General features: G+C 42.0%; 1 protein-coding gene across 1 annotated transcript in view; it reads right to left on the bottom strand.

Annotated features, from left to right (window-relative positions):
* Positions 1 to 22,015, bottom strand: part of actriib (activin receptor IIB) — a 61,384-nt gene that overhangs the window by 4,955 nt on the left and 34,414 nt on the right. Inside the window, 9 exon segments of the mRNA NM_001190941.1 lie at positions 1,161 to 1,291; positions 1,490 to 1,628; positions 1,861 to 1,975; positions 3,287 to 3,435; positions 3,995 to 4,138; positions 4,224 to 4,370; positions 5,047 to 5,195; positions 6,366 to 6,472; positions 8,699 to 8,906. Coding sequence (NP_001177870.1) covers positions 1,161 to 1,291; positions 1,490 to 1,628; positions 1,861 to 1,975; positions 3,287 to 3,435; positions 3,995 to 4,138; positions 4,224 to 4,370; positions 5,047 to 5,195; positions 6,366 to 6,472; positions 8,699 to 8,906 — 1,289 coding nt within the window.

Consider the following 22,015-nt stretch of genomic DNA (forward strand, 5'->3'; position numbering starts at 1 on the left):
TCACACCTTAAAGAATGGGCAAGAAAAGGAATTGATAAAGTAATGGATTTATACAATGAAAAGGGGCTCATGTTGTTTGAAGAACTAAAGGTAAGATTTAACTTGACACAAAAGCATTTTTTCAAATACTGACAATTGAGAAGCTTTATCCTTTCCAGTCTATAACAATCTGCCCTACAACCTCCTTTGACCACTAGAGAAACGCTCTCTGTTAATATGCGTTACGGGAGAGGTCAGATGACATCATTATATGGTAAAATGGTAGACTTCAGTGGATACATGATTTGCAGGAAGATATTTCAGCAGAGGACTGGGTTATGATATGCTCTAGAGCTCAGATACAGACAAACACCTGCCTGAGATTGCTGCAATACAATTGGATAATGAGAACATATTTATCACACCCATGTTAACTAAGCTCCACAAAATTGACCCTAATACCCCAGACCTGTGTTTTAAATGTAACACGCATTTAGGCACCTTGTTTCATTGCCTGTGGGAATGTGCTGAGATACAAATGTTTGAGCTCAGTACTGCACTATATCTCTGAGATTACTTCTACCCCAATACCATTAATCCCTAAACTTTGCATCCTAAATCTTTACAGAGGGAATATCTCTTTACATAGGAGAGAGAAGAAAATGGTTGACCTCTGTCTATTACAAGCTAGATGTTCAATATCTCTCCACTATGTCAGTTCCCCATCACTTGGTCATTGGTTAAAATAATTCACGTCAAGCCTAGCTCTTGAAAAATGTACTCAGTAGTAAAAAAGAAAGCACCAGAGTTTTTGCAAACCAGTGATACTGTAGAAGCATTGGAATTATAAATCTGTATATTCTTTATTTTTTTTAGGTGAATCTTGGCTATAGTCTAAGCGTATTCTGCATTATCTGCGACTACATATTATACGTATGCATTTTTATTTTTGGAAATGTGAGGACTTAATTTATTTTATTTGTCTGTTGAATGTTTGGGGGTTATGTTTTTGTCTCTTTGGGTTGGGGGGGTGGAAAAAAAAGCCAACATGTTTACGCACTCAAGTCATGCCTGGGTGACATATTGTGGGAAATGTGAATCAAACTGTACGGTTTTAAGTACTGTACATCCCAGCATTGACCCACTGCTCTCTGCGTTGGAGACAGAGCTGGCATACTCACAGCGTGTTTGAGCCAGCAGTCCTTGAAGACTGGCCTCATCTTTTTGTGGACCACCACCTCCTGTAAGTCCTCCAGGGACGGGTGCTGGCCGATCTCCTCCTCAAACGGCAGCATGTACTCATCCACTGGGCCTGACCAATCAACACAACAGCAACGTCTCTTAGCACGGAACGCCTTACAGGCTATGCTACATCGTTACCCATAAGCTATGCGTTCTCATTTGTCTATTACACAGCATTAAAAGGTCTCATCCTGATTCCAATGTGGTATGGTTGCTGATAAATCGCAGAGTAGGATCCGGTGTGTGTGCTTGCGTGTTTATGACTCACCGTCGGCCGCCTTGCAGCGCGACACCAGCTCCCACAGCACCAGGCCCATGGCGTACATGTCTATCCTGAGAAAGGCGTCCCGCTGGAAGTTGATGGCACCTTCCAGGACCTCCGGGGCCATGTAGCGCCTGGTACCCACCTGGACGACAGAGATAGACGGACACGACACTGTCAGACAAGGTCCACTACGCACACACACTTCCTTGTCGTGTGAGTATGTGGAGCTAACTTTAAAACAGTATTTCCATGATGGCACTTGTTCATAGTTAGTATGATACATTTTCACGGCTTAAATGGCTCCCTAATTCATGTACACTAGTCAAAAGCAGCTAACCCTTGGGACGCAACCAGACTGATGGTAGCCCACTCACCTGGCCGTGAGTGTCCCCTGGGGGCTTGCCCGGCTCGAACCGCACCGCCAGCCCAAAGTCCCCGATGATGGCCGTCAGGTCCGTCCGCAGCATCACATTCTTACTCTTGAAGTCCCTGGAAGAAGAAGGAAGAGAGGACGGGGGTTCATCGACAGTTTTCTTTTTTAGCCAATCAATTAACGTCGGTGATTGGCCTGAGAGTTTCCCCCCCTGACTTGGGATCAGTTTGCCCTTTGTCAAGCCTGAACTTATCCTGAACTACAAACAAATAAAGCCCACCAAGAATGGTCCGTCTAGACTTATGGCTCGGTTTGATTGTAACAGAATTGAAGTGAATTCCCAATGGAATAAACTGTAAACAATTTTGATGCCATGCAGAAAAATAAAATTGCAGTCCAGAGATTTGAGTGCAATAATAATAATAATAATAATAATAACAACAACAACAACAGACACCCTCAGGATTAGATGCCTCCGGATTGCAGAATGAAGACACAGGGGACCGCAGACAGAACGAAGATTCAGCATAAACATCAATACGCTATAGGATTAACCTCAACTTTACTTAGCCAGATGGGTCATTGAGAAAACAACAAGATGCTTGAACCAGGCCAAGTCTAATGTTTCTCTCTTTTACACACACATTTTTGAGTTCGGTTCAGTTTAGATTCTTTACAAAAATAAATAAAGTTTTCGATTTCGGTTTCAATTATTTGTTTAACATTAAATGCCCAATGCATTATGTGGGTTGAATGCTGTAACACAGAATAAAACTATTAATGGAAGTCCTGATGGTAGTGACTGCTCATCCCTTATTAAACATAATTTATTCACATTACTTTAATAAAATATTTCATTTGTGTATATTAACATTTGTTTTACTTGACTATAAGTCATCTCTATAGGGCTGCTGCATATGCTGTCTGACAAAATACCCATTTTGTAGTTCAGCGTAATTAAGGCATACTTTTTTATGACAGCGGAATACCAACCATCAATCACATGGATCATGTATTTTCAGATAGAGATGCCTCGAAGCAACAGCTGCTCTCTATATCACCTCATAATCTCGCATTCTTCGCTCTTCAGCAGCAGTCGTAAAAGAAACAGACAGGACAAGTATATGCGCAATGGATTATGGTCATTGTAGTTAGTTTAGCACATAAAATGTGGTAATTATGTAGAATATTGGCCAGTTGGAAACTACAACTCCCTTCATCATCGCACAGTTCAAGCTGGATCTAATTTTTTTCTAGAGAAACTGCAATGTCTGTATTGAGCTCACAGAAAAGTATCAAAAGAAATCAAATTCAAATAATTGAACCGACGTCACTCAAGTAGTTCATTTTTTAAAATAAATAATCAACATTTATTTTAATCGCTCAGCTCTAAACACACACCTACATGCTGAGCTCGTGTGCCCTACCTGTGAGCAATGGCCGGTTTGGGTCCCTCTCCTTTGTAGCGAGGCACGTCTTCGTGCAGGTAGGCCAGCCCGCAGGCCATGGTCTCAGCGATGTGGCACAGCTCAGTCCAGCTGATTGCATTCCCTTTCAGATAGTCCGTCAGGGAGCCCTGGAGCATAGACAGAGAGAGACACACACGCCGCGCGCATACACAGAAAAAGAGAGAAAGAGTGAGAAAGAAGTGGCGCTGTTAACAACTAGCTACAGTAAGACATCCCTAGAGCACACTAAATAGCTTGTCAATGATTGAACTGGGAAAAATACAAGTGAACTCGACTGCAGAGACAGGGTTCACATCATTTATTGTCTGAGAAATGCCAGCCAACCCACTCTGGTCAGCCAAATTGAGTGTTATTAAATTGTAGCAAACAACGTTCAAGCTACTGAAAATTAAACAGCGAGGAAAATTAAATGGCAATAGCTCTCAGCAACAAAACGCAGCTTCCTCTGTGCCAATAAATAAATAGTGGATCTCTGTAGCAAGCCTGATACGAAAGCCTAGAGAACATTGCTAAAGCTCAGTGGCGGGACCTTGTGAAGGCTAACTGATATAAACGTATGTCCCAGGCTTACAGCTGGTTTTATACTTCTTATACTTCCTCCCCCAAACCTAACCTAACCTCCCCACACCTTAACACCTCTCCCTCCACCCCAGTCTCGCTCCTCACCCTCTCGTGGAACTCAGAGATGAGCCACAGCTCCATCTCCAAGTTGGTCCCGCGCTTCTCGGCGGCGATGTAGCGCAGCAGGTTCTCGTGCTTCATCCCCGGTGTTAGGAACACATCCCGCTCGTTCGTCCACGACTGTTTATCCTGTGGGAGGACACAAACAAAGAGGTGTTGTTACACCAAGGCTTCAGAGGACACAGACAGTTGAATCAACCTTTCAGCAACTTACCTGAATGGGGAAGACCTTGACAGCCACGTAGTCGTTCATCATCTGGGCCTTCCACACACAGCCAAAGCGCCCCCTGGCCTTAATCTCCAGCAACTGCAGGGGTTTGAGACCTACCAGGGGGGAGGGAGGGAGAACGAGGCCGGGATCCTGGTAGATCAAGAGGTCAGAGGTCAGAACAGGTAAACACTGGGTCATTATATTCAACAAGGTTATGAGGATTGATTGCCACTCGCGACATACTTACAATTTATATAATAACTGGAGATTTTATATCAATGTAAAATATGAATTCTAATAGTCAGATAAGGCTTTATGCACAATGGCTTGTGTAAAGTAGATGTACAGATGCTGAAAACTGACAGTAGTAAACTAACAATGGTCCTATAGGTGGGACCTGTATCACGCCAGTGGCACCCGACTACCTCTAGATGGGGCTAGTCGTTAACAGAGGTCCTGTGTGGCCTACTTGGCAGCTTTGGGGCTACTAACAAGATGGCCTCCGAAAAACAAGGGATGAAAACGGCAAGAGCGAGAGAATACAGGAGTGAGAAACCACAAAGAGGTAGCACCACAGAAGATGAGCAAACAGCTCTACAGACAAAGAGAGTAAACAATACCGACAGACAGGAGGACCACAATAAGTAGTAATTTTCCTTTGATTTGAATCCTCTATTTGTTTTGTGTGTGTATTGTTCCACTTAGCTGAGGGAAGTCTACATGCACTTTAAACATGTCAAATAAATTCAGTCATTCAAAGATGAAAACAGAAGAGTGATGGGAAGCAAAAGTGAAAGATGCGTAGCTAGGGAGGGAATTGGCCGACCTCATTGATGTCCACATGGCCATAGGGTGGCTTGTGGTGGCGGTACATCCAGAAGGCCAGCAGCAGGGCCATGGAGAGCATGGTGATGGGCAGCAGTGAGTAGACCAGCACATTGAGTAGTGTGGGCATGGGGGGAGGCGACTTGATCACTGGCGGTAGAGAGAGGGACAGAACACAGTGTTACCCAGCGGCCATCGAGGAGCGGAGGGGGGGGGGGGGGGGTGAGAGAAAATGACAAGAGGATAGGTAAAGAGGGAGAGGAAGGAAGAAGGGGAGAGAAGAAACCAGGAGAAGGGGGAAAAACAAGGAGGGAGTAGTGGAAAGGAGGGAAGGATAGGGAGAGGGGTAGATTGAGGGAGGGTAGAAAGAGGGGAAGGGGAAACTGGCAGAGATATAGGAATAGTTAGGCACACACTATAGTTTTTTCCACCTTTCTAAGCCAAACTTTGGCTTTAACACACACAAATAAGTTTGCTGCCTGTCTGGATGTCTGTGTGCTCAAGAAAATCTGGAGAGGAAAGGGAGCTGTAAAATATAAGAGGTGCTATTCTCCTGGGCAGAATTGCCCCTAACTTTTGGAGCTTCAGTCTGCAAACAGGCGGTGTAATTCAATACTCGTGTGGCCTCTTGCACATTTCTGTCCATCGTGTTTAAGATCCTACAATACCCCACTGTGAGGACCTTTCGGGGAACAAAGTCAATACTTAACCCTGGGTGAGGCCCGTGGAGCTTCCAACTCGGTTTAAAGCTGGTATAGGTCTTACACGGATGTCAAATATAATATCAACTTACTGGGTTTCACGTCACACCAGGCAGGGTTAGAATACCAAGTTAACATACCAAGATATCACAGCAAAGCAGGTGATATTGGCTCGGGAAACAAATGGAGCGAGCAGTGATTGGGAAAATCAAATATTCCAAAATGACGACAAGCTAATTGAGACATGGGTCAATATAACATCTACATTTGACTAGCCCTTGACATCTGACCCCAGACAGAGGAGTACGGGAGTCATCAGGGGTACGATCCAGAAACACAAATTCTACTCAGGTCTGCAAAAGACTATATCAGATCTTAACAATGCCTTGAGGTGTTTTAACGTCTCAGGAACCCAATCATATATGGATCTTCTGATCTGCACAGGCCGGAGCAGAATTTGTTTAGAACATTGCAATCGAGGTGTAGCCTAACCATAGAAATGTAATTAGTAGCACAGACTTTTCCTTTTGTGCTCTGTGACGGTTGGACCTGCGGCCCTATCTACTTTCTATTTCTATGGGTGTAAAACAAAGAGGTAGAGTCCTACAGGTTCACTTACATGGTCCGTTGATATCAGGCAGGTGAGTGAACCTCTCGTTGCAGAAGTTCCCCTCGCAGCAACAGAAGAACACCTGAGGATTCTCCTCTGTCGCCACACATTCTTGCCTGAGAGAAAGAATGGGAGATAACATTTAATTGACCGTCAAAGGGAAATGTTTTGGTCTAGGGTAGCGAAGGGAGCGCCTCCGCTTTCTATTGACTTCAGTAGTTCAGAGGGAATGTGGTTATACCCTATGAAGGGTTGTGTTCAGAACGCCATGAAAAGCAGTGAAACAGAAAGGTTCTACCTGAAACTGTCCAATCAGAAACTGTTCTTATATTTTCCGTTGCCAGACGTTTTAAAAAGCTTTGCTACAGTGTGCCCTACTGAACATGACCCCGGAGACAGAGCTAGATCCTATATGACCTGCTCAGATACCTAACTAACCCTTAGCTAACCACCCCCCTCCGTTCCCTTCCCTCACCATGCAACGCTCACACTATTGGCCTTGGTCTGATGCGGGGCCCACAGCGAAACGACTTATTGACCTCTGTGGAGGACAGGACTGGAAGGAGGGAGAGGACTGGCGGTGTCGCCATGATTCTGCTGGCGCCAGGCACATCGGCAGCGTCGGGCCATGTCAGCAATGTGGCAGCCTGGCGGGTCATTGGGCAGTGTCCTCTCTCCTCAGAGAGCCAGAGCCAATGGTGAGGCCAGCCAGTCGCCCCTGACAACGCTGAAAGGAGGCCGGGATTAAGGGCTGCTTAGCCTTGTGAGAGTCTCCTCAAGCTGTCCCGATATGAACTCAAAACTCCCACAAGAAACATGCTTGTAATCATGATGGAATTAAGATTGACATTTGAAGACATCATTGTATGTCTAGAGAAGCGGGATCACACTGAGATAACTGTGGCCTCCAGGATCAACTTAAATGCTTTACTATTTCAATGCATTTGAGGAACCTGGATCTTTGACCCCGCAGGGTATTAAATGTACACAATTAATTCAGAGCAGGTCGGACCACCTCACTGGTGCCGGCAAAGTAACATCCCTTTACCTAAATCTAATCTACAACAGTTGTGAGCGTTTAAAAAAAGCTTTCAGACTTAAGCCTGTCACTCAACACACTTCAGTGTTTGGTATTTCAAACATGCACCGGAGACTCTACTCGTCTGCTATTTTAAGAAGTGGTGACCTCTAGTTTTAAGCAACCTCGAATTGCTGCCGTTGCGTTTCAGATCAGTCATTGTTGCTGGCCCACTTTCACATGATGAGGGATCGGGGAATCGTTTCATAGATAGCGTCCCACTATAATAAAGGCAAACACAGTTTTAGAATTGGTCTGGTTAAATACCTCAAAACAAAAGCCCTTAATGCATTGGTACCTTGGCTGTTCTCATTCAACACTACAACATGTTTTTCAGCTTTTATACAAATATCCTGCAGAAACATTTTAGAGTTGATCATTCAAACCATGTACACAGCCACACAACATTTGTCTCGCTCTGTAAACAATGCAGTGGATTGGTCCTAGTCAAAACTTAAGGCACTTTGCTCCTCTCTAATGTGTATCTGGGGAGAAGTGACTGTATTCAAGCTTCTTATCCGGATCCATTTATTCAATGATTTCTCTTGGTTTCGGGAGCAAGGCCGGAAATAGATTGCAATGGCAGCAGGCAAGTGGTAGAAAAATCTAACGCACCACTCCGCCTGACTTCTCCCGAGACGTTATCGAGCACCTACGGGACTCGCCAGGCGCGGGATAATTGAATATTCCAGTTTGACGGAGAAACATTTAATATAGAGTCCAATAAAGCTTCCGATAAACGAAATGAAAACAAAAAAATGTTGGTAATGCGAGCAAACGTCAGAGACTACCTTGTGTGAGTTTGCACACACATGCCAGCTGTGAAGTCAATGCAGTAAGGAGTGAATGACAAATCCAACTGTGTTTTAATGATGTTTTATATATGGTGATATCTGATGTTTAGATGAACAGTCATTATCATACTCTAACATTTGTTGAGCCTTTGATCACACTGGGAAAATTAAACATTCGATACCAACCATAGAGGGGGACACAGATCCTACCTCAGCTCCACACCAGGGACTGTTTTGATTAAGCGTCTCAGAGTAGGACTGCTGATATAGGATCAGTTGCCGCCTTTAGAACTTAATGGAATATTGTTAAATGGGCAGGGGGGACCTGATGCTAGATCAGCACCCCCATCCCGAGAAACTCTTTGTGAATACAAGGACCCTAATATTTTAGGCGGAGGAAGGCAGAGTTTATCGAATGTACAATACAGATTTATTAAATAGTTGATAGGCACAACGGTAGGAGATTCTACCTGTCATAGCAGTTGAAGTCATCCAGCCAGCAGCCCTTCTTCACCAGCTCTATGGTACCCGAGTTGTTTCGCCATGAGGCGTAGCAGTGCGACCGCTTGTCCTTCTCACCCTCACAGCGCTCTACCCCACTCTGGTTGGTCTTCTCAATCTCATAGTTGATGTTATAGAACAAGCACTCCTGTGTGTCCACCTCTCCATGGCTTGGTCCTGTCAGACAGAAAGACGAGGTGCGTTAGTTTGGTCAAGTATCATAGTGGCACTGTTGGCCCAGGTTAAACACACCCTGTAACAGGGGTAGAACACACCCGGTAACTGATGGTTAAACACACCCGGTAACTGATGGTTAAACACACCCGGTAACTGATGGTTAAACACACCCGGTAACTGATGGTTAAACACACCCGGTAACTGATGGTTAAACACACCCTGTAACAGGGGTAGAACACTAGATTCAGCTGCGGGCTTATTTTTGTCGGAGAGGATGGTCGGGAAGACATACTATAATTATAATAATTTGTACACTGCAAATTGACAACTAAACCCAAAAAGAGATCGAATTTGAAAATAATAATGTCATACTTTGATACACAACTCACTTTTGGCTGAATTCCTGGTTATTTTACAGTCCTTTTTTTTTATACCAAAACACATTTGTGTTTGGTACAACCTTCTCCGAAGTTCCACATCCAGACATAAACAATCAAAAATATGCTCTCCCTTTAAATACAACCAAATATGCAAGTCAGGATTCAGATATTATACAAAGATTAGGACCGATCAGAAATCACAGATGATCTGTAAAACCACTCAACCACTGTGTCTCAATGTGTTTTTGTTAAAAGAAAAGTTTGCTACTGAAGCACTCCAACTGAGGCAGGGGATTCTCCGGTATCACGTAGTGTGGTACAGTAGCGGTGATTTCTGTGGCGGTGGTGGGCGTGTTTGATGAGGACATGGCTCCCGGCACGGCGCCACAAATAGAAGCACCGGAGCCACCACCCTGCGGCGCACAGAAACTTGTCTCGGTTTCCTCTTTTGTCAAAACAGCACTCGAGACGTTACTCACGCCTTATTTTGATAACGGGGCAGAGGGTGAACATTTTCTGATCATGAAAGCGGATTACGAGAAAAAAAGAGGTAACGAGAGAAGTAGAGTAGTTTAGGGGAGAGAGGAAAATAGGGAGAGTACACAGTAGGCTGCAACAGACTGAAGGCAAGTGCAGCATTTGCCAGCACACAAAGCAGCATCAACGCGCCTCAGTGAAGAGGGATGGTTATCATCATCATCATCATCATCTAAAGCCACGGCTGTGATCATCAAAGAGCATGGCCGGGGGAAGTGAAGGGACAGACCTTTGACCTCTGATATTCTCTGCTACCCAGAAAGTGAGGTCATTCAGATAACCTCGTCGGTACAGAAACACAGAGCTGCATTTTTCTTTGACAAAAAAACACCAGGAGAAAAGGGTCGATAATCAGGGGTTATCTTTACATTACGTTTTTGATATTGTACAGGATGATTTGATGCATTTCTGAGTTTTTACCACAGGCTCAATAATTTGACAAATATGAAATCCCTATTTTTCTTTCATGCACTAATCATTTTTGGATTCCCTCCGGATATATTGAATCATTAGTATGTGAATCATTAGTATCTTTTTCCCCCCCTCTATATGATGACAAATACTGACACTAAGCCTACACAGTATATTTACTCAGCACATACAATGCATATGCTCTTGACTGAGGTCCATATCAGGATCTTGATATGCATGTTAGAATATTATACAAATATGTAAGCGGGTGCATGCGCATCAGGTGCGTCTCTCACCCCAGATATATCCCTGCATGTAGAAACTGTCCAGGTATTGAGCATATCCTAGCTCTGCATATAAAATGAAGGACATGAGTATCTGGAACATCCTTACTCCTTAGATCTAACAAAATGTCAGATATCCAGAAATATAAATTGAAGATACACCCTGATATTGGCCAAACGGTTTTTCATTGATAGAAGAAATACTTGCTGGAAGAAGAACACATTAAAAACCTGTTGCAAACCAAATGAGCTCGAGTGGTAAAAGCCACATTTTTCAGCACCCAAAATACATTTTACCAACCGTTTAAGAGCATTGTCGACAAATCTTCACTCAACTGTTTAACAGCCAGTGGAATTAGCAGTCCATAGCAACAATTAGGGATGTGCAGGAGTAATCGAAAACTCAAAACAGACGTCAAAGCTTGATCTTTAACCAGCAATCATATTTTTTTTCACCAAATACTGTAAAACTATTTGGTGGATTGTGCTTTGAGGCTGCCTGAACGAGCAAGTGAAATTGTCTTGAAAACAACATTAAAATTGCTTGGACTCTAGTTTACCATTTGTACATGTGCATTTGAGGGGCACAACCAAAAATAAACCAAGCATCACAGTTCTTCTCCCTAAATTCCCCATCTCACACTCACTTCACTGTGTTCCGACCGTTTCCTCCACACACACACACACACACACACACACACAAGCTACCGTTAGGCCTACAGAAATAAATGCCTAGAAAAACGTACCTGATGGGATACACAGGCTACATTCCTTGCCAAATGACGACAGTTACATCACAAATTCAAAATGGACTTGTTGACTGAGGTAGGGAAATGTGTTACAACTCCCAAATGGCTCCCACAGCTGTGCCCCTGCCCAGTCATGTGAAATCCATAGATTAGTGACACATTTATTTCAATTTGACTGATTTCCTTATATGAACTGTAACTCAGTAAAATCTTGAAATTGCGTTTATGTTTTTTTCCCAGTATAGATAAATGCGCACATATTTGTTTCCAGTGTGGGACTTGTGCTCTAAAAATATGATTTTTTTATTATTTGAGTACTCAACCAAAATGTTAGTATTCAAACAGCCACAACATTTCAAATGCTCATCCCGGCAACAATCCCCGCAGGCATAGAGGCCTCATCTCTGCATTTCCTGGAATATTACAATTGGCCGTTTGACAAGGGTGGCGTATCCTTGCCTTGGCAGAGAAGTGAAAGGTCATCAAGGAGACTACCCCGGTGGTGTGTGTGAATGGAGAGAAAAGAGAAAGAAAACAGACCAAAAGAACAGCAGGAAGGAGAGCTCCTCTTCCCCTTTCCGCTGGAGCGAGGGAGTGAGAGAGGGTGAACGAGAGAGAGGAGCAGTGTTTACTATACAACACAAATTTGGCAGCGCCTACCACGGCAGATGTTCTTGCCAATCTGTGCATTACTGTCGCTAGGCGACGGGAAATGTGGGAGCATACGACGTCGCCCCACTCCCCCCAGACAAAGCCCTATTCAACCCCTCATTCACACACACACACACACACACACAGTGTACATAAACACTAACGGCAGAGACACACACACCCCGGGATCAGTGTGAGACTGGAAATGGAGCTCGATGCCAATGTCCTGTTCGTGTTGCTGCACGACGGGTTGAATACTTAAAACCCCGCTGCCTCAGCAATGGACCCTCATCAACATTCAGGAGCTGAATTTACAGGGTTCCATGGGGATATTAAGGCTAATGGCAATAGCAGATGTCAGGAGCAACAAAAGGAAGTATGCACTCAAAATGCCGCTCCAGACACTGGGCCTTTAAGGTGCACGTTACTACCACTGATCTCCCCCTTTACATTATGTGGGCAATATAATTTTACTGTTACCAGTTTTTCTGGCCCGTGTACAGTGGGGCTGGCAACAGCGCTTTGAGCAGGCTAATTGACGACAGTATGACATAACCAAAAGCTTTAAAAAAAAAAAAAAAACTAATATTTCAAGTTAGTGCTGATAATCATTGGTGGTCTTACAAAAAATACACTAAAATTGGGACGCCGTAAAAGCGAAGTCAACTAAGCCCAGGCCTCACTACAGAGACGCTAGAGAGGCCTGCTGCTTCCTAGTCAATAGAAAAAAGGCCAGCCAAACAGCTTTACCCTACTTCAGGAACAAAAGACAAAACCATCTGTTCTAGCACATCTTCAAACAGAACATCTTGTTCAGTACTGACTGCCTGAAATGGAGCGACTTAGCAAAAACACTCATTTCCCCAGGAAGACGGTGCAACATGTCAGTACAATGTTCAATCTTAGCTATACAGCAGCATTTTGAAGGGGGTTTGTGGCACCAATCTGAAATGGCCGAACCAAACACTGCTTTTTATCCACAGCAGTTGGCGAACTCTGGTGCGAAATAGCCACTGGTTATAGAGCAAAAATCAGAAACCAATTCACACTCAACGGAGGCAAATTCCCTTCGAATTCCACACAGTCATGAAGCCAAAGGAGAAACTCTAAATCCAGTTTCCCAGAAGCACACTGGGCAATTGCAAAATCCTCTCAGTTAAATTCACTTATTTTCCAGTTCTCTTGTCCACATACCACACTATGAATCATCAAGGCTTGTTGAAACTTAACTACAATAACACAAATGGTTGACTCACTTATAGGTAGATGATGCATGCCAAAAAAATAGATTCATCAGCTTAAATTCACCAAAGTGAATAGTGCCAAATTCAAAGAATACAGTAAAACAATTGCATTCGACTCAGAGGCACAACAATATCGACCTAAACATTTGTCACACATGTGAACTCGCCATCCAAAGAACGGTTAGAATGTGAGAAGAACCGCTCAGTCTAGATATCACCACGTGAAATGAACCAAACGTGTTTATCGGAACAAAAAGGCCAGAACTATGCTGTTTCACATAGGGCTGGGAATTGCCAGGGAACTCACGATATTATCATGATACTTAGGTGCTGACATGATATGTATTGCTATTCGATACTGTGATTTTGTTGCGATTTGATGTTCCAAACGTATATGTCACCATGTCTGCTGCAGAGGGACAAGGTGAGAGCCACGAGAAATTGATCATTCATGGTAATAAAACAAAAATCGGCTACCTATTTAAAAAGATGGAGAACAAGCTATGACGGAAAAATACTGGAGTTTTGGTGCAGGTACAGCCAACTAACGCAAAAATAATATTGCGATAGAACGATACAATATAGAGCGTCAAAAATAATAATCCCGATATGTAACATACATTTTTCTCTCCCATCAATAGTTTCTCGGCTACAGGCCTATTCCTAGGAACCCTGTACCATCACAGCAATTCAAAGGGGAAGAAAAAGCAGTGGGTCTCCAACGCAGACTTACATGAAGACGGCTGGGCGGTTTGTGGGGATGAGGAAAAAAAGAACAGGGAAAGTCGAACTAATTTCATATGGCTCATAAACGGCGGCAGTCTGCACCCGTGCACACACACGGGGTCAGAACGAGGAACAACTGCGAGCAGTGCTCCCGCATTCCTTGCAAGTACCTCTGTGTAATTAGAAGCAGAATTTGGCAAACCACAAGAAGACAGCGGCAAACGCTTTATCACACAAAACATATTGAGGTCTTCTCAACTAGGCTCCGAGGCTTGTTTGCTGTATAAACAACAGAGGAATTATATTACGATGCGTGTTCATTTTGTTGGGGACATCTGTAGCCCCGGAATGAGCTATGACTTGGATTTTTTTTTGGGGGGGGGGGCTTTACGATGACTGGGTACTCGAAGCGTTCACCCTAACAGGATAGGCTACATGGAGTATCACAACACGTGAGTCCTACATTTCCCGAACCAACCGGATAACTTTGATAACAGGCCTACAAAAAAAGAAAACATCATGCTTTATGAAAAATATACTTACAACAAAGCCTATACAAGACACGGACGCATGCTTCCAGGGAAATAGGTCTCAATATCTGTAGCAAAACAGTCAAACACACTACTAGTTGCTACCAACTGCATTCTTACTTAAAATGTCAGTCTTGCTCAACAAGCAAATGTGAGTCACATGTACAAACATCTACAGTTGGACAATAAGCACTGGGGAACTCAACCATGCTTTGGATGAAAATCTTTTATCAAGCCATTAAATTCCTACAAAGATGGTCATTACCTGCCGTTGAGTTGTTGACTGTGCTAATTGTCTTGCCTCTGGTTAATAGGGAGCCTTGTATGCAGGCCTAATCTTTACTTATGAGAGAGAGCGAGTGAGAGTGCGAGAGAGCAGCCCCTTGAATTGAGAAAGAGACAGAGATTATGTTGGATACACAATCTGTCATCACTTCTCTTTCTCTGGCTTGGGGTTTGGCTTGGGGTTTGGCATGGTGGATGGGACCACATGAAAAGCCTGCGGTTCACCCACTATGGTTGAGACTCGTCTGTCAGAGTTCATTTTTAGGCCTTGAGCCCAGGCACGTGGCTAGAGCATTGTCCTCTCACCAGCAGAACGCAAACATTCTTGCAGCTTCACTGAAATAACATTACTCAACACTGTAGAAGAGCCAAGGATAATAAAATGTACACAATATTGCTGAGCTAGAATATGAACAAGGTCCTGGGTATTGTGTAAATAAATAATCTATATGGCCAAATATACCCTTATAGTGCACAAGCTTCCTCTACACTCTCCAATGGGCTTTAAATGTACAAATGAGGCACCTTGATTGATCTTATATAATTTCGACAGCATTGAAGAGCACAGAATTTGCTTGAGGCACATAAGCTTCTAACTAAAGTAGCTACAGTGGGACTAGCATAGCTCTACACAGGAATGGCTGGGGCAGGTTTATCACTAATAAGAATGCACATAGGTTACTATAAGAATGAGACATTAACAAACCAAGGAGCATCCATATATTCTCATACATTCCTCTTTTCCAACAGGTTTCTAAGAATTGAGCTGTGAATCCTTGACAAAATCCTGGCAAATTCTTGGGTGCCAAAACACGACATTTATTCTCTAACACTATGCTCAAACCAGACGTTCGAAAAGCATTAAACATTGATGGCAATTTAATTAGCTAGCTTGCAGTTGCTAACTAATTTGTCCGGGGATATAAACATCAAGTTTTTATTTTACCTGAAATGCACAAGGTCCTCTACTCCGACAATTAATCCACACATTAAACGTTAAACCGAATCGTTTCTAGTCATCTCTGCTCCTTCCAGGCTTTTTCTTCTTTAGACTTCATATGGCAATGGAAACTAACCTTCATAATAAGGTGTATTACCACAACCGACCTCAGTTCATCTTTCAATCACCCATGTGGATATAACCAATGAGATGGCACGTGGGTATATGCTTCTAAAAGCCAATGAGGAGATGGGAGAGGCAGGGCTTGCACCCCGTTCTGCGTCACAAATAGAAGCAACTTCCATTTTAGCGCCTGGTAACGCAGATGCTCAAAGGCACGTGCAAAGCAGTGTGGGTGCAATGATTGAATGACATGTATGTGTAAATGTATTTTGCAACGCACTTGACGCGTCAGGTTTGGGCAACATGTAAGGCAGTGGTTCCCAAACTGTGGGGCATGCAAGTGGTATTAATACATATTTTGTTATTAACTTCTTATGGTATAGGGGGCAGCATTTTCAAGAATATAAAATATGCATATTATTAGAAGATTTGGATAGAAAACACTCTGAAGTTTATAAAACTGTTTGAATCATGTCTGTGAGTATAACAGAACTTATGTAGCAGGCAAAACCCTGAGGACTAACCGTTCAGAATGTTAGTTTTTAGGTCTCTGTCTGTTCAGTGGGTTCTCATTGGGAAATGATATTTCTTAGGCACTTGTTTTCAGTTCCCACCGCTTCACCAGTCTTTGGAATTTGGTTGAGGTTATTCCTTTGTGCAATGAAGAAGTACGGCCATCTAGGAAATGGGTAACACTGTTGAGAGTTGCGCAAGACTTGAAAAGTAGCGTTAGTTTCCTCTCGTCCTCTATTGAAAATATATAGACCGTCTTCAATTTGATCGATTATTAACGTTTAAAATACCTAATCTTGCATTACAAAAGTAGTTTAAAATGTTTTTGCAACATTTACAGTCAACTTTTGAGATTTTGTAGTGACGTTCCACAATTTGATAGCTGTTTTTTTCTGGATCAAACGCGCCAAATAAATGGACATTTTGGATATATATGGACGGAATTATTCAAACAAAAGGACCAATTGTGATGTTTATGGGACATATTGGAGTGCCAACAAAAGAAGCTCGTCAAAGGTAAGGCATGTTTTATATTTTATTTCTGTGTTTTGTGTAGCGCCTGCAGGGTTGAAATACGCTACTCTTTGTTTACTGTTGTGCTATCATCAGATAATAGCTTCTTATGCTTTCGCCGAAAAGCCTTTTTTTAAATCTGACATGTTGTCTGGATTCACAACGAGTGTAGCTTTAATAATTTAAAGTTAGATTTTTTATATAATTTCATTTGAATTTGCCATGCTGCATTTTCCCTGGCTTTTGGCCAAGTGGTACGCAAGCGTCCCCTATACCATAAGAAGTTAAGGAACTCAGCCTGGCTTCAACTTACTCTTGAAAGTTGTAATAGTAAAATGCACAAGGTGCAATTTGGAAATTGGGTAGTGGATTATCAATTTCCCTTGTCAGTCATTGAATACCGTAGAGCAACATTTCCCAGGACTAAAAACTTGTAGACCCTATAAAACTGAAGTTCCTACTCAACTCTTACTGATAACTTAACTGAGGCCTAAATACCTAGGTCATGTTCAGAAGGACACACTTAAGCAAAACATTTTGAAACTGAAAAAGAAAAAAGTGTTATTATGGAACAAGTTCAGTAATTTTTCCATACTGAAAACAACCAAATTGTAAAACAGGGAGAGAGTCTGCATCAATCATTGGCTTTATCAAACGCTGATCTGCATATATCATGGAGATTAAGATAAATGAGAAATGTGTTCAGACGAGAAAGTACTTTGCATTGATGTGGCTATCTGGATGAAAAATGTATACCAAAACAATACATGCTTTGAACCTTAAAATATATATCAATTTTCCACTTTCATCAGCTCTCTTCTTCGGGCACTATTGAAGGAGTGTCAGAACAGTAAAGACTAAAACCTAAGATGTGTAGCATAGTTCCTCTGATCTATAAGGGTACCAGTTGAACCACTAATCAATTAGGACATATATTAAAAGGGATAGTTCACCAAAATGATGACACTTACCATGAAAGGAGTTTGGACAGGGAGAGACGGTAATCCACGCTTTAGTTTTGTTTACCTAACCATGGTCACCAACTGCTAACTTTAGCATTGTTAAGCCAAAGACCAATAAAAGTCAATGTACCGAAATTAACATGTTTCTTAAGTAGGCCTATCTGAGAGGGATTGTGCAATGCAATGACTTGGTTAGAAGACACCATGAATTGTCTGAAATAGGCCTAGTATAATACTTAAGGCTTAGTATAACCCACACGTTTAACTTCCAAAAGGGCAGGCATTGAAATCTAAGGACTCATAAAACAGATCTTAACACATAGGATACTGTACTATAGGATCAATAATCAGCCTAGTTTAATTGCTTACTTTATTTTTTTTTGTTGGGGGGGATCTTTTCTTAACTGCATCGTTGCTTAAGGGCTTGTAAGTAAGCATTTCACTGTAAGACAGAACCCAAACGCCATTGTGCATAAATGTACTTTGCCCCCCCACACCAAACGCGATCACGACACGCAGGTTATATATCAAAACAAACTCTGAGCCAATGACATTAATTTGGGGACAGGTCGAAAAACATTAAACATGTATGGGAATTTAGCTAGTTAGCTTGCACTTGCTAGCTAACGTTAATTTGTCCTATTTGGCTAGCTTGCTGTTGCTAGATAATTTGTCCTGGGATATAAACATTGAGTTGCTATTTTACCTGAAATGCACAAGGACCTCTACTCCGACAATTAATCCACACATAAAACGGCCAACCGAATCGTTTCTAGTTCTCTCTCCTCCTTCCAGGCTTTTTCATCTATGAATTTATATGGTGATCGCATCTAAACTTTCATTGCATTACCACGACAACCGGCAACAAAGTTTGTCTTTCAATCACCCACATGGGTATAACCAATGAGGAGATGGCACGTGGGTACCTGCTTCTATAAACCAATGAAGAGATTGGAGAGACAGGATTTTCATGCGCGATTTGCGTCAGAAATAGGAATGACTGCTATTTTAGCCCTTGGCGTCGCAGACGCTCGTTGGCATGCGCGAGCAGTGTGGGTGCAATAATTGAATGACTTGGATTTCTACATTTATTTGCGACTCTAGAGCATGCGACGTGTCCGGTCTGGTCAGCATGTAAGGTCTACACCCATATACAGCTCATTGAGTGCAGTCTTAGTGCCAGCATCGGTTTATGGTGGTAAATAGACAGCTATGAAGAATATTGATAAACTCTTGGTAAATAGTGTGGTCTACAGCTTACCATGAGATACTCTACCTCAGGCGAGCAAAACCTCCAGACTTCCTTAGATTTCGTGCACCAGCTGTTTACAAATAGACAGACCCCCACCCCTTGTCCCCCCTTGTCGTACCAGAGGCCGCTGTTCTATCCTGCCGAAAAAAGCGGAAATCCGGCTAGCTGTATGTTATTCATGTCGTCGTTCAGCCACGACTTGGTAAAACATATGTAACTACAGTTTGTAATGTCCCATTGGTAGGATATACGTGATCGTAGTTTGTCTATTTTATTATCCATCGATTGTACATTGGCTAATTTGACCGACGGTAGATTACCCATGTACGTTGGCTAATTTGTCCGACGGTAGATTACCCACTCGCCATCGGATCCTTACAAGGCAGCCTCCTAAAAATGACTGGGATGAGGGCCTTGTCGTGTGTCTGGAGTAAATCCTTCGTGCCAGACTCGTTAAAGGAAAAACATTAAGTATTCTTCCAGTATGGGGTGAGTAAGCTCTTTTCGGTCATAAGAGACAGCGGCAGAAACATTATGTAACAAATAAGTTACAAAAAACAATTGGCTAGGGGATCGTAAAATGGCAGCCATCTCATCCGGCGCCATTATTGGACTTAAACTTCTTATGGCTGGGGGCAATATTGAGTAGCTTGGATGAATAAGTTGCCCAGAGGTGCCCAGAGTAAACTGCCTGCTACTCAGTCCCAGTTGCTAATATATGCATATTATTTGTAGATTCAGATAGAAAACACTCTGAAGTTTCTAAAACTGTTTGAATGATGTCTGAGTATAACAGAACTCATATGGCAGGCAAAAACCTGAGAAGAAATTCAACCATGAAGTGGGAAATCTGAGGTTGGTCGTTTTTCAACTCATTCCCTATTGAAGATAGTGGGATATTAGTCATGTTGCACTTCCTAAGGCTTCCGCTAGATGTCAACAGTATTCAGAATCTTGTTTGATACTTCTATTGCAAAGGAGGGGCTCATAAGGGCTCTGGCACAGTGCCACAAGCTTGTGACACTCGTTCACGTGAGAGTTCTGAAGACAAAGGAATTCTACGGTTGGAACATTATTGAAGATTTACGTTAAAAACATCCTAAAGATTGATTCTATACATCTTTTGACATGTTTCTACGGATTGTAATGGAAATTTTTGACATTTCGTCTGCTCCTAGTGAACGCGCTTCGTGAGTTTGGATTTGTTTACAAAACACGCTAACAAAAGTAGCTATTTGGACATAAATGGACATTATCGAACAAAACAAACATTTATTGTGTTACTGGGATTCCTGGGAGTGAATTCTGATGAAGATCAAAGGTAAGTGAATATTTATGTTATTTCTGACTTCTGTTGACTGCTCAATATGGCGGATATCTTTTTGGCTTGTTTGGTCTTTGAGCGCCGTACTCAGATTATTTCATCGTTTGCTTCTTCCGTAAAGCTTTTTTGAAATCTGACACAGCGGTTGCATTAAGGAGAAGTGTATCTAAAGTTCCATGCATAACACTTGTATTTTCATCAACATTTATGAGTATTTCTGTAAATTGATGTGGCTCTCTGCAAAATCACCAGATGTTTTTGGAACTACTGAACATAAACGTACCAATGTATACTGAGATTTTTTGTATATGAACTTTATCGAACAAAACATACATGTATTGTGTAACATGAAGTCCTATGAGTGTCATCTGATGAAGATCAAAGGTTAGTGATTAATTTTATCTCCATTTCTGATTTTTGTGACTCCTCTCGTTGGCTGGAAAAATGGCTGTGTTTTTCTATGACTTCGTCGTTTGTGGTGCTTTCGCCGTAAAGCCTATTTGAAATCAGACACTGGTGGGATTAACAAGAAGTGTATCTTTAAAATGGTGTGAAATTGTTCTGTGTTTGAGGAATTTTAATTATAGGATTTCTGTCGTTTTGAATTTGGCGCCCTGCACTTTCAATGGCTGTTGTCATATCGATGCCGTTAGCGGGATCTCAGCCCTAAGAAGTTAATCACTTACCTTTGATGATCTTCATATGGTTGTACTCAGAAGACATTCATTTACTCAATAAATGTTTGTTTTGTTTGATAAAGTCTCTCTTTATTTCCAAAAACCTCAGTTTTGTTTGTGCGTTTTCTTCAGTAATCAGGCTCAAACACAGTCACAACAGGCAGACAAAAAAAAATTATATCCATAAAGTTCATAGAAACATGTCAAACAATGTTTATATTCAATCCTCAGGTTGTTTTTAGCCTAAATAATCGATAATATTTCAACCGGACAATAACATTGTCAATATAAAAGGTAAACAAGAAAGGCGTGCATATGAAAAAGCTCTGACACTTTAAGGTCCAGTCCTTCAGACTGGTCTTACTCCCTCATTTTTCAGAATACAAGCCTGAAACAATTTCTAGACTCTTGGCATCTAGTGGAAGGCATAGGAACTGCAATTTGAGTCCTAAGTCAATGGATACTGTAATGGCATTGAATAGAAAAAACAAAAAAATCCTACTTCCTGAATGGAGTTCAGGTTTTCGCCTGCCAAACCAGTTCCGTTATACTCAGACACTATTTTAACAGTTTTGGAAACAGTGTTTTCTATCCAAATCTACCAATTATATGCATATCCTATCCTCTGGGCCTGAGTAGCAGGCAGTTTAATTTGGGCACGCTTTTCATCCAAAATTCTGAAATGCTGCCCCCTACCCTAGAGAAGTTTCTTTTTTGGTTACTTCATGATTTCATGTTTTATATAATAGTTTTGATGTCTTCACTATTATTCTACAATGTAGAAAATAGTAAAATAAAGAAAAACCCTTGAATGAGTAGGTGTCCCCAAACGTTCACTGGTACATTACATATATATTTTATACTTAAAGGGGTCCATAAATTCCGTATCAAATAGCTAAATTATCCTTGGTATGACTTTTTTTTAAATCCATATGTTAGTTTATATAGCTCCACAGAGCACCCCAAAAAAAAATCAAGCAGCTCAGAACGAGAGATGGCTCCCATAAG

Source organism: Oncorhynchus mykiss, chromosome 15, assembly GCF_013265735.2.
Source record: "Oncorhynchus mykiss isolate Arlee chromosome 15, USDA_OmykA_1.1, whole genome shotgun sequence".
Taxonomy (NCBI): Eukaryota; Metazoa; Chordata; class Actinopteri; order Salmoniformes; family Salmonidae; genus Oncorhynchus; species Oncorhynchus mykiss.